The sequence below is a fragment of the Mustelus asterias genome, chromosome 17, assembly GCF_964213995.1.
Source record: "Mustelus asterias chromosome 17, sMusAst1.hap1.1, whole genome shotgun sequence".
Classification (NCBI taxonomy): Eukaryota; Metazoa; Chordata; class Chondrichthyes; order Carcharhiniformes; family Triakidae; genus Mustelus; species Mustelus asterias.
Genome location: NC_135817.1, coordinates 73,800,087 through 73,815,976, shown reverse-complemented (window position 1 = coordinate 73,815,976; position 15,890 = coordinate 73,800,087). Strand labels below are relative to the sequence as shown.

Here is a 15,890-nt window from a genome sequence, read left to right as displayed (position 1 = left end):
TCGGAATTCACCTGAACAATGCCTGGGGCTGCCTTCGGAGTTTGGGATGGAGGCAACCTGCAACCCTGGAAAACCACAGCAGTGGGTTGTGGATCCATCTGCAGGTGGACCTTCCAGTTTAGGTACCAGGGGATCCATCTTTGTTTTTAGGAGATACATCTTCCAGCCTTGGAGTGCTCCCAGAGATCTACCTTCATTTTCAGGCAGCCCACCTATTTTTAATAGTCGGTCAATGATGTTGGACGCCTTTTCAATATGGCACCCAGAACAATGGCAGACTATGCGCCATTCAGGCCTGCCCCACCATGGAATTTAGTGTAAAACACCCAGATAAATAATTGGAATCCAGTTCCACAAAATTTGGCATATTTTTCCCGCCAGCCTCCACAGCAGGAAATACTCCATATCCCCATCCCTGCCATGGCACTTAGTTTCAAAATGAGAAAATTCCACCCAACATTCCTGTAAATATTTTAATTTATAAAGTTTATTTATGTTTATAAAGTTCCTAGCAAGTTCAGCAGATTTCTTGTGCACTTTGTAAATCAGGTTTCATACCACATTGAAGTTATATTTTGCATGTTGTCAATCAATCCCAATATTACTCTCCCTTTTTAAATAGGAGGGTAATATTCATGATCCGCTATCCTCTCTCAGTACCCACCCAAATGAATATATGAATTATGTAACTTTAAAAAAAATTGATTGCGTTTATTTCAAATCTAGGAACCATTTATGTGGACATGAACAAAACAATTAAATCTTATAATGCTGGCTGAAATATGCAGTTTATTTTAAAATTCCCCGATAAAGTGTCATATAAAACTTTATAGAAATAAAATGTTTTAGTGGTTGTAGGAGTTATTTGTTGCCATTTTAGACTGCAACATAATTCAGCGGTCACATGGAGATCAAAATGTTGAATCAGTCTATGTAGAAATATGAAGCAAGGAAAGAAACACATTGCTAGGAGTATTCTATAGGCCCTGAACAGTATTTTAGAAGTAGGGTATAGTATAAATCAGGAAATGAGGAGGGTTTGTGAAAAGGGCACAGTGGTAATTATGGGTGACTTTAACATGCATATTGACTGGATTAACCAACTTGGCAAGGGTAGCCTTGTTTCTGTAAGTATATAAAGAGGAAAAGAATAGTGAAAGTAGATGTTGGCCCTTTAGAGAATGGAAATAGTAGGGTAATAATGGGGAAACTCTGAGATGGCAGAGGCACTAAATCAATAATTTCTGTCTTCACAGTAGAAGATAATAACTCTGTCCCAAAAACTGCAGTTAATACAGTGGAACTTGGTGAAATTACTATAATCAAGGCAAAGCTAGTCAGTAAACTGAAGGGTTTAAAAGTAGATAAGTCCCCGGGACCTGATGGACTACACCCTATGGTGTTAAAGGAGATGACAGAGAGATAGTGGATGCATTAGTTATGATATTCCAAAATTCCTTGGATTCCAGAAAAGTACCAGTCGACTGCAAACATGCTAATATGAGGCCCTTAAAGGAGAGAGCCAAAAAGTAGGAAACTATGGACCAATCAGCTTGACCTCTGTTTTGGGGAAGTTGCTGGAGTGAATCATTAAGGAGGAGGTGACTGAGCATCTGGAAAAGCATCAGTGTCAGCACAGTTTAGTGAAGGGCACATCTTGTTTGACAAACCTGCTGATGTTCTTTTGAGAATGTAACCAGCAAGGTAAATAACGGGGATCCTGTGGATGTGATCTATCTGGACTTCCAGAAGGCATTTGAGAAGGTGCAACACGAGACTGATCCAGAAGGTTAGATGATGACATCTCCTCCGGAGCCTTCAACATGTCATCGATGAAGATGAACATCTCACCAAGGCCATCCCCACACCCTCACTACCTGCCTTCAAACAACCGCGCAACTTCAAACAGACCATTGTATGCAGCAAACTACCCAATCTTCAGGAGAACAGTGACCGTGACACCATACCACCCTGCCACAGCAACCTCCACAAGACATGCCGGATCATCGACACAGATGCCATCATCTCACGTGAGAACACCATCCACCAGGTACATAGTACATGCTCTTGCGATTCAGCCAACATTGTCTACCTGATACACTGCAGGAAAGGATGTCCCGAGGCACGGTACGTTGGCGAGACCATGCAGATGCTACGATAACGGATGAATGGACACCGCTCGACAATCACCAGGTTCCCTTCCTGTCAGGGAAGGACATTCAGCCTCTGATCTTCGGGTAAGTGTTCTCCAAGGTGGCCTTCAACACACATGGCAACGCAGAATCGCTGAGCAGAAACTGATAGCCAAGTTCCGCACACATGAGGACGGCTTCAACCGGGATCTCGGGTTCATGTCACACTATCTGTAACCCCCACGACTTGCCTGGGCTTGCAAAATCTCACTAACTGTCCTGGCTAGAGACAATACACACCTCTTTAACCTGTGCTTAACCCTCTCTCCACTCGCATTGTCTGTACCTGTAAAGACTTGATTATCTGTTAAGACTCGCATTCCAACCATTATCTTGTAATTGAGTTTGTATCTATATATGCCCTGTTTGTGAACCAAATCCTGCACTCACCTGATGAAGGAGCAGCGCTCCGAAAGCTCCTGTTATAAACCTGTTGGACTTTAATTTGGTGTTGTGAGACTTCTTACTGCACTCTTTCTAGTTTAATAATATCCTTTCTATAATAGGGTGACCAGAACTATACACAGTATTCCAAGTATGGCCTTAACAATGTCTTGTACAACTTCAACAAGACGTCCCAATTCCTGTATTCAATGTTCTGACCAATGAAACCAAGCATGCCGAATGTCGCCTTCACCACTCTGTCCACCTGTGACTCCACTTTCAAGGAGCTATGAACCTATACCCCTAGATCTCTTTGTTCTATAACTCTCCCCAACACCCTACCATTTACTGAGTAAGTCCTGCCCTGGTTTGATCTACCAAAATGCATCACCTTGCATTTATCTAAATTAAACTCCATCTGCCATTCGTCAGCCCACTGGCCCAATTGATCAAGATCCCGTTGCAATCCGAGATAACCTTCTTCACTGTCCACTATGCCACCAATCATGGTGTCGTCTGCAGACTTACTAACCATGCCTCCTATATTCTCATCCAAATCATTAATATAAATGACAAATAACAGTGGACCCAACACTGATCCCTGAGGCACACCACTAGTCACTGGCCTCCAGTTTGAAAATCAACCCTCTACAACCACCCTTTGTCTTCTCTCATCAAGCCAATTTTGTATCCATTTGGCTACCTCATTCTGGATTCCGTGCGATTTAACCTTGTGCAACAGCCTATCGTACGGTACCTTGTCAAAGGACTTGCTAAAATCCTTGTAGACAACATCAACTGCACTGCCCTCATCTACCTTCTTGGTTACCTCTTCAAAAACTCAATCAAATTTGTGAGACATGATTTTCCAATCACAAAGTCATGCTGACTGTCCCTAATCAGTCCTTGCATCTCTAAGTGCCTATAGATCCTGTCTTTCAAAATACCTTCTAACAACTTATCCATTACAAACGTGAGGCTCACTAGTCTGTAGTTCCCAGGCTTTTCCCTGCAGCCCTTCTTAAACAAAGGCATTTGCCACTCTCCAATCTTAAGGCACCTCATCTAATACTATTGATGATTCAAATATCTCTGCTAGGGGACCCAAAATTTCTTCCCGAGCCTCTCACAATGTCCTGGGATATACTTCATCAGGTCCCGGGGATTTATCTACCTTATGTGCTTTAAGACTTCCAGCACGTCCTTCTCTGTTATATGTACACTCCTCAAGACATCATTATTTATTTCCCCAAGTTCCCCAACATCCATGCTTTTCTCAACAGTGAATACTGATGAGAAATATTCATTCAGGATCTCGCCCTCTCTTGTGGATCCACAAAGAACAAAGAACAAAGAACAATACAGCACAGGAACAGGCCCTTCGGCCCTCCAAGCCCGCGCCGCTCCCCGGTCCAGGATTGAATCCCGAATCCAGGATCCCCGCCCAATTTTCCAGCCTATCTACATACCAATATCCTATCCACCGAGCTGTCCCTCACAGCTACGATGCTTTGTTCATTACAACCTATTAACTTACCCCCACCCCCCCATTCCAGACCATGTGATCTCCAGGGAGAGGCGAAAACCCAGAGTGAAAAGCCCCAGGGCCAATATGGGGAAAAAAAATCTGGGAAATTCCTCTCCGACCCCCTGAGGCGATCGAAACGAGTCCAGGAGATCACAATGGCCCCGATCGGAAAATGCTTCCCAACCCTAGTCATTTCCACTTCCACGAACACCATATGAATTCCCTGCCCCCGAGACAGGTTCCCAACTATCCGCAGTCTCACTCTGTACTGGCACCAGCAAGATGATCGTAGAATGAAGCCTTGAAACGAGAAACCAGGAACAATTAGCCCGCGCCGCTCCCTGGTCCAAACTAGACCACTCTTTTGTATCCCTCCATTCCCACTCCGTTCATATAGCTGTCTAGATAAGTCTTAAACGTTCCCAGTGTGTCCGCCTCCACCACCTTGCCCGGCAACACATTCCAGGCCCCCACGACCCTCTGTGTGAAATATGTCCTTCTGATATCTGTGTTAAACCTCCCCCCCTTCACCTTGAACCTATGACCCCTCGTGAACGTCACCACCGACCCGGGGAAAAGCTTCCCACCGTTCACCCTATCTATGCCTTTCATAATTTTATACACCTCTATTAAGTCTCCCCTCATCCTCCGTCTTTCCAAGGAGAACAACCCCAATTTCCCCAATCTCTCCTCATAACCAAGCCCCTCCATACCAGGCAACATCCTGGTAAACCTCCTCTGTACTCTCTCCAAAGCCTCCACGTCCTTCTGGTAGTGTGGCGACCAGAACTGGACGCAGTATTCCAAATGCGGCCGAACCAACGTTCTATACATCTGCAACATCAGACCCCAACTTTTATACTCTATGCCCCGTCCTATAAAGGCAAGCATGCCATATGCCTTCTTCACCACCTTCTCCACCTGTGACGTCACCTTCAAAGATCTGTGGACTTGCACACCCAGGTCCCTCTGCGTCTCTACACCCTTTATGGTTCTTCCATTTATCGTGTAGCTCCTCCCTACATTATTCCCACCAAAATGCATCACTTCGCATTTATCAGGATTGAACTCCATCTGCCATTTCCTTGCCCAAATTTCCAGCCTATCTATATCCTTCTGTAGCCTCTGACAATGTTCCTCACTATCTGCAAGTCCTGCCAGTTTTGTGTCGTCCGCAAACTTACTGATCACCCCAGTTACTCCTTCTTCCAGATCATTTATATAAATCACAAACAGCAGAGGTCCCAATACAGAGCCCTGCGGTACACCACTAGTCACAGGCCTCCAGCCAGAAAAAGACCCTTCCACTACCACCCTCTGTCTTCTATGACCAAGCCAGTTCTCCACCCATCTAGCCACCTCCCCCTTTATCCCATGGGATCCAACCTTTTTCACTAGCCTACCATGAGGGACTTTGTCAAATGCTTTACTAAAGTCCATATAGACAACATCCACGGCCCTTCCTTCGTCAACCATTTTGGTCACTTCTTCAAAAAACACCACCAGGTTCGTGAGGCATGACCTCCCTCTCACAAAACCATGTTGACTATCGTTAATGAGTTTATTCCTTTCTATATGCGCATACACCCTATCTTTAAGAATCTTCTCCAACAACTTCCCCACCACGGACGTCAAGCTCACCGGCCTATAATTACCCGGGTTATCCTTCCTACCCTTCTTAAATAACGGGACCACATTGGCTATCCTCCAATCCTCTGGGACCTCACCTGTGTCCAGTGACGAGACAAAGATTTGCGTCAGAGGCCCAACTATTTCACCTCTCGTCTCCCTGAGCAGCCTTGGATAGATTCCATCAGGCCCTGGGGATATGTCAGTCTTTATATTCTCTAACAAACCTAACACTTCCTCCTTTGTAATGGAGATTTTCTCCAACGGTTCAACACTCCCCTCCGAGACACTCCCAGTCAACACATCCCTCTCCTTAGTGAATACCGACGCAAAGTATTCATTTAGGATCTCCCCTACCTCTTTGGGCTCCAAGCATAAGTCCCCACTTTTGTCCCTGAGAGGTCCGATTTTTTCCCTTACAACCCTTTTGTTCCTAACGTATGAATAAAATGCCTTGGGATTCTCCTTAATCCTGTCTGCCAAGAACATTTCGTGACCCCTTTTTGCTCTTCTAATTCCCCGTTTGAGTATTTTCCTACTTTCATTATACTCCTCCAGAGCTCCCTCCGTTTTTAGCTGCTTGGACCTAACATACGCCTCTCTTTTCCTTTTGACCAGTCCCTCAATTTCCCTGGTTATCCACGGTTCTCTAATCCTACCCTTCCTATCCTTCTTTTTTACAGGCACATGCTTGTCCTGTAGCCCTAACAACCGTTCCTTAAAAGACTGCCACATACCAGATGTGGATTTACCCTCAAACAGCCTCTCCCAATCAAGAGCTGCCAATTTCTGCCTGATCCCAATAATGTTAGCCTTCCCCCAATCCAACACCTTACCCTTGGGACACCACTCATCCTTTTCCATCACTATCCTAAAGCTAACAGAATTGTGGTCACTATTTGCCACATGTTCCCCGACCAAAACTTTGAAGACCTGACCGGGCTCATTCCCCAGCACCAGGTCCAGTATAGCCCCCTCTCTAGTTGGGCTGTCCACATATTGTTCCAACGAACCCTCCTGTACACATTTTACAAATGCCTCACCATCCAGAGTCCCTGCCCTCAGCGATTTCCAGTCTATACCAGGGAAATTGAAGTCTCCCACTACAACAACCCTATATTTCCTGCACCTATCCAGTATCTCCTGACATATCCATTCTTCCACTTCCCTTGGGCTGTTGGGGGGCCTGTAGTACACCCCCAACATAGTGACTGCGCCTTTCCTGTTTCTAAGCTCCACCCAGAGTGACTCGCTACACGACTCCTCCGAATTGTCCTCCCTCTGCACCGCTGTAATATGCTCTCCAACCAATACCGCTACTCCCCCACCTCTTTTGGCCCCTCCTCTGTCTCGCCTAAAACACTTGTACCCTGGAATATTCAGCTGCCAGTCCTGTCCCTCTTTCAACCAAGTCTCCGTCACCGCAACCACATCCAAATTCCTCGTGCGCATTAAGGCCCCAAGTTCGTCTGTTTTACCTGCTACGCTCCTTGCATTGAAGTATAAGCACTCCAGACCCCCAGGCTCAGTGAGGTCGTCCTCCCCCAGAGTGCTCTTCTTCTTTGCCAGCCTTGTCCCAGCCCCAAGCTCGTCCCCAGCCACCACACTTATAGACCTAATAGTTTGATCCCCACCCCCCTGCCATACTAGTTTAAACCCCCCCGAACTGCATTAGCAAAGCTCCCAGCCAGGATATTTGTGCCCTTCCAACTTAGTTGTGACCCCTCCCTCTTGTACAGGTGCCATCCTCTCCTGAAAACCTCCCATTGGTCTATGAAAATAAAGCCCTCCCTCCTGGACCAGTCCTTTAGCCAGGCATTCATTTGAACCAACTCCCTATTCTTATCCTCAGTGGCACGAGGCATTGGGAGCAGCCCAGAGATGGCCACCCTAGTGACCCTACTTTTTAACCTATTTCCCAACTCCCTGAATTGCTCCCTTAGGACCCCCCTACTCTTCCTATCTACGTCATTTCCACCAATGTGTATAATGACATCCGTTTCTTTATCTTCCCCTTTTAAAATGCCTCCTATCCGCTCGGAGACATCCGTGACCCCAGCACCAGGTAGGCAGACTACCATCCTGGAGTCCCGTTCGCCCCCACAGAATCGCCTGTCTGTCCCTCTAACTGACGCATCCCCCACCACTATCGCTCTCCTAACCCCTCTCTTCCCTTTCCGGGCCACAGAGCCTGACTGTGTGCCAGTGACCTGGTCACTGTGTCTTACCCCTGGAGAGGCACACTCCTCCACACTATCTAAAACAATGTACCTGTTTTGGAGTGGGACAACCACAGGTGACCCTTCTTCTAACTGTCCACTCCCCTCCCCTCTCACACCTGTCACCAAGCCCTTCCTATTTTGAGACACCTCTGGAGACCTCCCTTGTACTTTACCCTTCTGCCCTTTACTCCTCCTAACTGTGACCCACGTGTCATTCTCCCGATGCCCCGGTGTAACTAGTTGCCTATAACTGCTGTCAATTTTTCTCCCATTTTCCCTGATTAGGCTAAGGTCAGCGATCTGCAGCTCCAGTTCCCTAACACGGTCTCTCAAGAGCTGCAGTTCCACGCATCTGACACATAGATGATCTTGTTGATCCTTAAGAAGTCCTACTCTCTCCCTAGTTATTCTTTTGCCCTTTGTGTATTTGTAGAAGCTCTTTGGATTCTCCTTTGTCTTATCTGCCAAAACAATCTCGTGTCCCCTTTTTGCCCTCCTGATTTCTCTCTTAACTCTACCCCTACACCCTCTATACTCTTCAAGGGATCCACTTGATCCCAGCTGCCTATGCATGTCATATGCCGCCTCCTTCTTGACCAGGGCCTCAATATTCCGAATTATCCAGGGTTCCCTGCTTCTACCAACCTTGCCCTTCACTCTAAGAGGAAAGTGCTTATTCTGAACCTTGGTTAACACACTTTTGAAAGCCTCTCACTGACCAGACATCTCTTTGTCTTTCCACAGACTCCCCCAATTAACTGTTGAAAGTTCCTGCCTAATACCATCAAAATTGGCCTTGCCCCAATTTAGAATTTTAACTTTTGGGCCAGACCTAGCATTCTCCATTGCTATCTTAAAACCAATAGAATTATGGTCAGTGGTCCCAAAGTGATTCCTCATTAACACTTCTGTCACCTGCCCTTCCTTATTTCCCAAGAGGAGGTCAAGTAGTGGTAGGCCATATAAGGTTAGGAAGGTGTAGTAGCTCTGAGATGGCACAGGTGAAGGGCTGCACTGATTAGTTAGATCTTTATCTATCCTTTCTCCTTTTAAGGATAGATAAAGATTAATCTTTTCTTTTTCCATTCACAAGTTTTTATGTTAGAATTTGTTATTTAAACACCTTTATTGTCATCATTAAATGTTTTTTCACCATCCACCTGTGACTAATTTGTCTCAGATTTGTTCTTTTCCATTGATGATCGCCGGAGGGATGCTTCATGTTGTCAGTTGGGGAGGCCACTTAATGCTGTGTCACTGAGAAAAGGAAGCCATTAGTTTTCCAGAACCCACAAGCGATACCCACCCCAGGGCCCTGCATGGGGGTTTCAGATCCCTTACCCACTACACAGATGTGGGCTCAGGTGCCAATATGCATGCTGAGCTCAGGTAGGAGTCGGACTAGTTTGCACCAGGGCATCATCATAATGGTGCTTAGTGAGTTGTCATCATCCTACTGTCTGCCAAAGACACTCGCTAACAGTGGAGCACCATAAGGAATTTGTAACTCTACTGAGCTGTATGGAGAATAAACTTCCTAAAGGTAAAAGGTGAGCTATTGTATTCTTCCTCCATCATATACTATTAATGAAATTAACATACGTTAAATTATTTTGTATGCTCACACACATGGAACTAGGCCTATGCCGTACTTTTACAAGCGGTTGCACACACAGGCAACTTCGCAGGAACATTACTCTGGCGTGACAATGTTGCAGGAGATGGAAGGACTTTATTGGGGAGGGTGAGATGGAACCCACAGAACACAAGCCTTTAGAGACTGAACCGTCTGGTGATCAGGGCCTCCCTAACCACTCTCGCACATCTCATTCAAGCTGCCAGCTCTCCAGTGCCTGGGTAGTGTTGCTTGGCGTGTTCCTCCTCCTATTCCTTCTCCTCCTCCGCCCGGCTGGTCGGCCTCCTCGTCGTCCTCCTCCTCCAATAGGTCACCTCTGTGCTGTGCTGGGTTGTGCAAGGCATAGCACATCACCAGAATGCGGGAAGAGATCCCTGGGCTGTATTGTAGGGCCCCGCCAGTGCAGTCCAGGCACCGGAATCGTGTTTTATGGAGCCCAATGCACCTCTCCACTATTGCGTGGGTGGCTACGTGGGCCTCATTATAGCCGGTCTCCGCCTCAGTCACAGGCCTCCACTCAGACGTCATCAGCCATGTCCGACGCAGGTAACCCATATCACCCACGAGCCACCTCCGCAGCCTGGGCTCCTCCTCAAATGCCTCTGGGGTGTCAGAGCTCCTGAGAATGAAGCTGTCGTGCACATTGCCTGGGTGTCTCACGCAGACGTACATATTAAGGTCACACACTAATTGGACATTCAGGGAGTGGAACCCCTTTCTGTTGATGAATCTTTGTGGATTCTGCAGCGGGGCCTTGAGGGTGAGGTGGGTGCAGTCGATGGCCCCCCTGTACATTAGGCATCCCCGCAAGTTGGGAGGCTGCAGCAGTGCAATTTGCAAGGGCTTTCTGCACATCCTTCAGCTGGAAGTGTGCGGAATACACTAGGACTCAGAAGCAACCACAAGACTTGAGGTCCGTGCTGAGACCTGGGTCCGTGCTACAAATTGGTCATCGGACACCCTGCTGAGGAACAGTTCCCCACCACCCCCCCACACACTCGCAGAGTTCCCACCGACCCGAGAAAGAAAATGGCTGCAACAAAAAGACCCCTGAAGGCAGCAGAAAGCCATCAGACACTAGGCACTTGCCTCCTAACTAACTCTCACTGAAGGAGCGCTGGAGTCGGACTTTTACGGAGCATGTCTGTTTCGTGCCAATTCCGGATTGGCGAACGCGGTGGTAAATGGGAAAGTGCCGGTAAAGTTGGGCATGCAGCCCATTAAGTCAATTTAAATGCATTTAAATGGCCGTCACGCCCATTTTGAGCATGGTCCCGATCGCGGCCATTTTTGGGCCTTGGTAAAGGGGAAACCGGCGCGGAGGCGGGTGTGGATCGCGCTATTTGCCTCACGCCCGACTTTACCAAGTTTTCACGCCCAAAAGCAGGCGTGACACGATAATAAAATCGGGCTCAGTGTCTGGAATTTTACCGCCTCACCCGCCCCGGAATCAGGGTGGGCAAGGTTTGCAGAACGGAATCCTCCAGTGGGATTTTGCGAGCCTCGCCCAAGCCAGGTCATAAAATCCCGGCCAATGTGAGCAATGTTCCTGCGAAGTTGCCTGTGTGTGCAACAGCTTGTAAAAGTACGGCATAGGCCTAGTTCCATGTGTGTGAGCGTAAAAAATAATTTAACGTGTGTTAATTTCATTAATAGTATATGATGGAGGAAGAATACAATAGCTCACCTTTTACCTTTAGGAAGTTTATTCTCCATACAGCTCAGTAGAGTTACAAATTCCTTATGGTGCTCCACTGTTTGGAGGTTGAGCCAATGATCATCACCTGTCTTTAACAATGCAATTGCTTTAACAATGTAATTGACAAGGATGCATTGACTGTGCGCAGTGAAAGAAATTGGCAGTGCATACCAATGACATTTTAAAGGGAACATTGAACATGAGGAAATATTTTTATATTGTAGAGTTGTTGTGATCTGGAATGCACTGTCCAAGAGTGGTGAAAGCAGTGACAGTGTAATGTTAAAAAGGAAATTGGATAAATACTAACACATAAAATATGAAAGAAACTACAGATTAATGGGAAAAGTGAAGGAGAATGGGTAGCTCTACAAAAGATCCAACAGAAGCACTAGAGGCTGGCCACATTCTGTGCTTTATCATTCATTGATAGGGTGGTATGGTGGCATAGTGGTTAGCACTGCTGTCTTACAGCACCAGAGACCCAGGCTCAGTTCCAGCCTTGGGTTACTGTCTGTGTGGAATTTGCATATTCTCCCCATGTCTATGTGGATTTTCTCAGGGTGCTCCGGTTTCCTCCCACAATCCAAAGATTTGCAGGTTAGGTGGATTGGCCATGCTAAATTTCCCCTTGGTGTCCTTGGTTAGGGGAATTAGTGGGGCAGATATGTGGGCCTGGATAAGATGCTCTTTCGGACAGTTGGTGCTGACTCGATGGGCCAAATGGCTTTCTTCTGCACTGTAGGGATTCTATGATAATTCAGCTGGAAAGGTCATGGAGACCAGAAGGACCAGACTTGCTCCCAAGTTCACTCACCTTGGTCTAGAAAGGGAAAATAAATAATTTACTGAAGGTAATTTACTGATTTCTGTCAAACATGTTTAGTCGGCAAAGTGCACTTGTTTTGACAAATGCACAGGACCGGGTTTGTCTATTACATGCTCCAAAGTTGAACAGCCAAGTCCACTGTCTGGACTCAGACATGAAGAATTGCTCATTGGAAGCAAGTTATCAGAGGGTGGCCAGCTGCTGCTGACTCATACTCTAACAAGACTCAATTCCTTCAAACCAAAATGAGGACAAACTGACAACTATTGGAGCAAATTTTAAAAGTGCAGTAAGCTTTGACAGTTAACAGACAATGAATTCTTAAACCAGCACAAAAATAATACAAAGGGAACTGAATTAGGAAAATGTTGTCAATATTTTACCCTTGGAGAGATGCAAACAATCAGTTTGTCCATCAGAAGAATGAATTGGCTGCCCAACTTGACTCTGGGAGGAGAAAAACATAGGGGATCGGATTTTCCAACCTCGCCCGCAGCTGGGATTCTCCTGCCCCATTGCTGTGAATGGAGATTTGGCTGAGCACCAAATTCTCCATTCTTGCTGGCAACAATGGCAGTACGTGAATGGCCAGAGAATTCCAGCCAGGATGTAATTTAACGTAAGTAATGGGTGCCTCCCCTGTCGGCTGGAGAGCCACTGAAAGCCCTGTGTCACCTGTTTTCAAGAATGTCAGCGACAGTAAGTGCAAATCAGGCATTCAACTAGGCAGCGGCCATTCTTCCTAGGGTCAAGGACCCCAAGGGCAGCTCCTGCCAGTCAAGAGCTTCCAGCAAATCGGAGACCGGAGGCTCTTTGTTGCCTAGCAATACCAGTGGGGAAAGCTTACTGCTGCTGGTAATGCACCCACCTAGGGCCCAGCATCAACAAGGGACCCAGGCCAAATGAGGGAAGGCAGGTGGGAAATAGCATGTGAGGTGAGACTGGCAGCAAGGATGGCTCTCCTTTCCTGATTTCATGTCCCTTGGTCAGGCACTGAATGCCTTAGAACGAGGGACTTCCCCGCCCTTGAAACCCAGAAGCAAGCCCGACAAGATTTGCTTTTCAGGCAAATTAATTGCCCACTTAAGGACCTCAATTGACAGCAGGACAGAAAGACGATCCTTCCTGTCATGGATTTAATATTGATTAAATGACCCCCCTGCTGCCAAACTCGCTATGGGTGAAAGCATTAAATTCCACCCATAGTTATCCCTTTCTGTGTGCAATTTTGCCTGTAACCTTCAGCCTTATCTTTGTGGTATGGCTTATGCTTTTGTCAAACTTCATGGGTGCAAGCCCCACTCTGGAGATTTGAGCACAGAAGAATGAAATGCTGCTCCAGTGTTGTACTTAGTGAGGCATTAAACCAAGACCCAATCTTCCCTTTGAGTTGATTACAACTGACCTCATTATTTTTATCCCTGGCCAACATCAGTAAAATAAAATAGATTATCTGGACATTTATTTTGCTGCAGTTTGTGCATAATTGGCAGCCATATTTGAATAAACTTCAAAAATACTTAATTGGCTGTGAAACATTTTGGGAGATCTTGAGGTTCTGTAAGGTATTAGATGAATGCAAGTTTTTCTTGAATGGATTGGGGAAATACTTATCTGACCTTTAGATCCGGAGTCTACTAGAATCTCAAGAGCCAGTTGTTGCCTGTGATCATAGAATCACCACAGTGCAAAAGGAGGCCATTCAGCCCATCGAGTCTGCACCAGCTCACTGACCGAGCATCTTACTCAGGCCCTAGCCCCTTAACCCCACATATTTACTCTGCTAATTCCCCTAACCTATACATCTAAAGGACAATTTAGCGTGGCCATTCCACCCAACCTGCACATCTTTTGGACTGTGGGAGGAAACCGGAGCACCCGGAGGAAACCCACGCAGACACGGGGAGAATGTGCAAACTCCACACAGACAGTCACCCCACCCGAGGCTGGAGTTGAACCCAGGTCCCTGGTGTTGTGAGACAACAGTGCTAACCACTGTGCCACCATGCTGTCCAATAGTATGATTCCATCCTGATTCAGCTACATGCGCCATTAAATTTGAAATCATGGAGGTAATTTACTTTTATTCATTACTGCTCTAAAAAATATTTTCCTATAATTCTTTTCAGGGGCGACTCCCCATTTAATTTTGAGCAATTGAATGAGCAATTTGTACCTATACGGACAGTGGCAGTGCAAACAGATTTCAGGGACAGTGAAACACAAACTGAGCCCTACTCTCCAGAATATGTGGTGCGACCTGGATCAGCTCCTGAACTCCTTACTCTTGCTGCACTGAAATTTGGTGAGTCGGGTTTAAACTAGGCCAATATGCAAGATAAGTAGTAAATTAACAATAGTTAAAGCAGAATAATGCAGTACTGATGTTTGATCATTTGAGGAACACTCCAGGCTGCTCTTTCAATTGTAATAAGCAAAGTGAATGTAACTAATTTCCTCTGGTTGTTCTCACCACCCCCCCCCCCTCATAAATATTCAAGAAACCAAATAGAGTGTGATCCACAAAGCACAAAAATGAAAAATCAGCGGACATTTGTTTTGACTGTGCAAACTCATTTCTGTTTTAAAATCTTGTTTTCACATCCATGAGTGATCTGGTAACTTCTGTTAAACTTACAAATCCTTTCATAGATGTGATCGTCAATAATCCTTGTTGATTCGCTTTGTCGTGATGCAGTCATGCTGAATGTCAAATTTGCAGCATAAAATGGCAAACGTAATTCAGTCACCATTACTGATGCTACCTGAAATAGGGACAGCAATTGTTTTTAATTCAGTCGCAACCGGTTGCCAAATAAATTAACCTTTTAAAACTCAAAACAATATTTTAATGATTGAAAATGCAGATGGCCCATTAACTTGATGCAGTGAATAACTGAACCATGCGGATTAGGAATGTCCCAAGCTTGATTCTCTATTTGTCTTGACTGATCTCAACCAAGATGAGGGAAGGTATGCTGCATTTGGCCTCAGTACATCTCAGATGTTTCCGATTGCTTTCCTGTGACCTCTGGTTGAAAGTACACATAGTTAGTCTTTGGGTGAGGACAGAATCAAACTTGCCTGTGGCGTCTACACAATGGGCAAAATCTTTGCGCGAAAAATTAAGTAATTCCCGTCGACAGAGCCAGCGGGTTTTCAGATCCAATCTTATGCCGCATTGGTGATCATTTCTATGCCCATAAGTATTGTGCTGCTCCAGCGGCGTGTTCCCTCTGATTCGCCCACTCTGTGTAACTGCTGCAAGCACTGGGCAACTCCATGTACCAGGCTCCCCAGCCCTCAGAATGCAAGGCCAATTGGAGAAGTCCCATCGACGTCTGTCTGAGGAGATGGTAGTCATGATGTGGAGATGCCGGCGTTGGACTGGGGTAAGCACAGTAAGAAGTCTCACAACACCAGGTTAAAGTCCAACCTGTTGGACTTTAACCTGGTGTTGTGAGACTTCTTACTGAGGAGATGGTGCCATCATTGCAGTGCACTGAAGCCAACACTTCAAGGGTGGCATCTGCAGTGGAGAACTTGGTGCAGGAGACGTCTGCACCATGGCTCAGTGTGTGAGCACCATGGTGCAGGCATTGGTGGGAATCCATGAGTGTCAGTACCAGAGGACAGAGGGGCTTCTTTATTGCACTCCAGCTGCCCCTTCATCCCATGGAGGAGCACAGGTGCCCCGGGAACCCAAAGGGAAGAGGATTGACAGGAGCACAGCCTGGGGCCCTCCAGCCAGGGGACCCTCCCAGTGAGCGA

General features: G+C 46.3%; 1 protein-coding gene across 1 annotated transcript in view; it reads left to right on the top strand.

Annotated features, from left to right (window-relative positions):
- cfap91 (cilia and flagella associated protein 91) overlaps positions 1-15,890 on the top strand; it is an 87,922-nt gene that overhangs the window by 32,502 nt on the left and 39,530 nt on the right. The window contains exon 6 of the mRNA XM_078232055.1: positions 14,249-14,424. Coding sequence (XP_078088181.1) covers positions 14,249-14,424 — 176 coding nt within the window. The remainder of the gene's footprint in view (positions 1-14,248; positions 14,425-15,890) is intronic.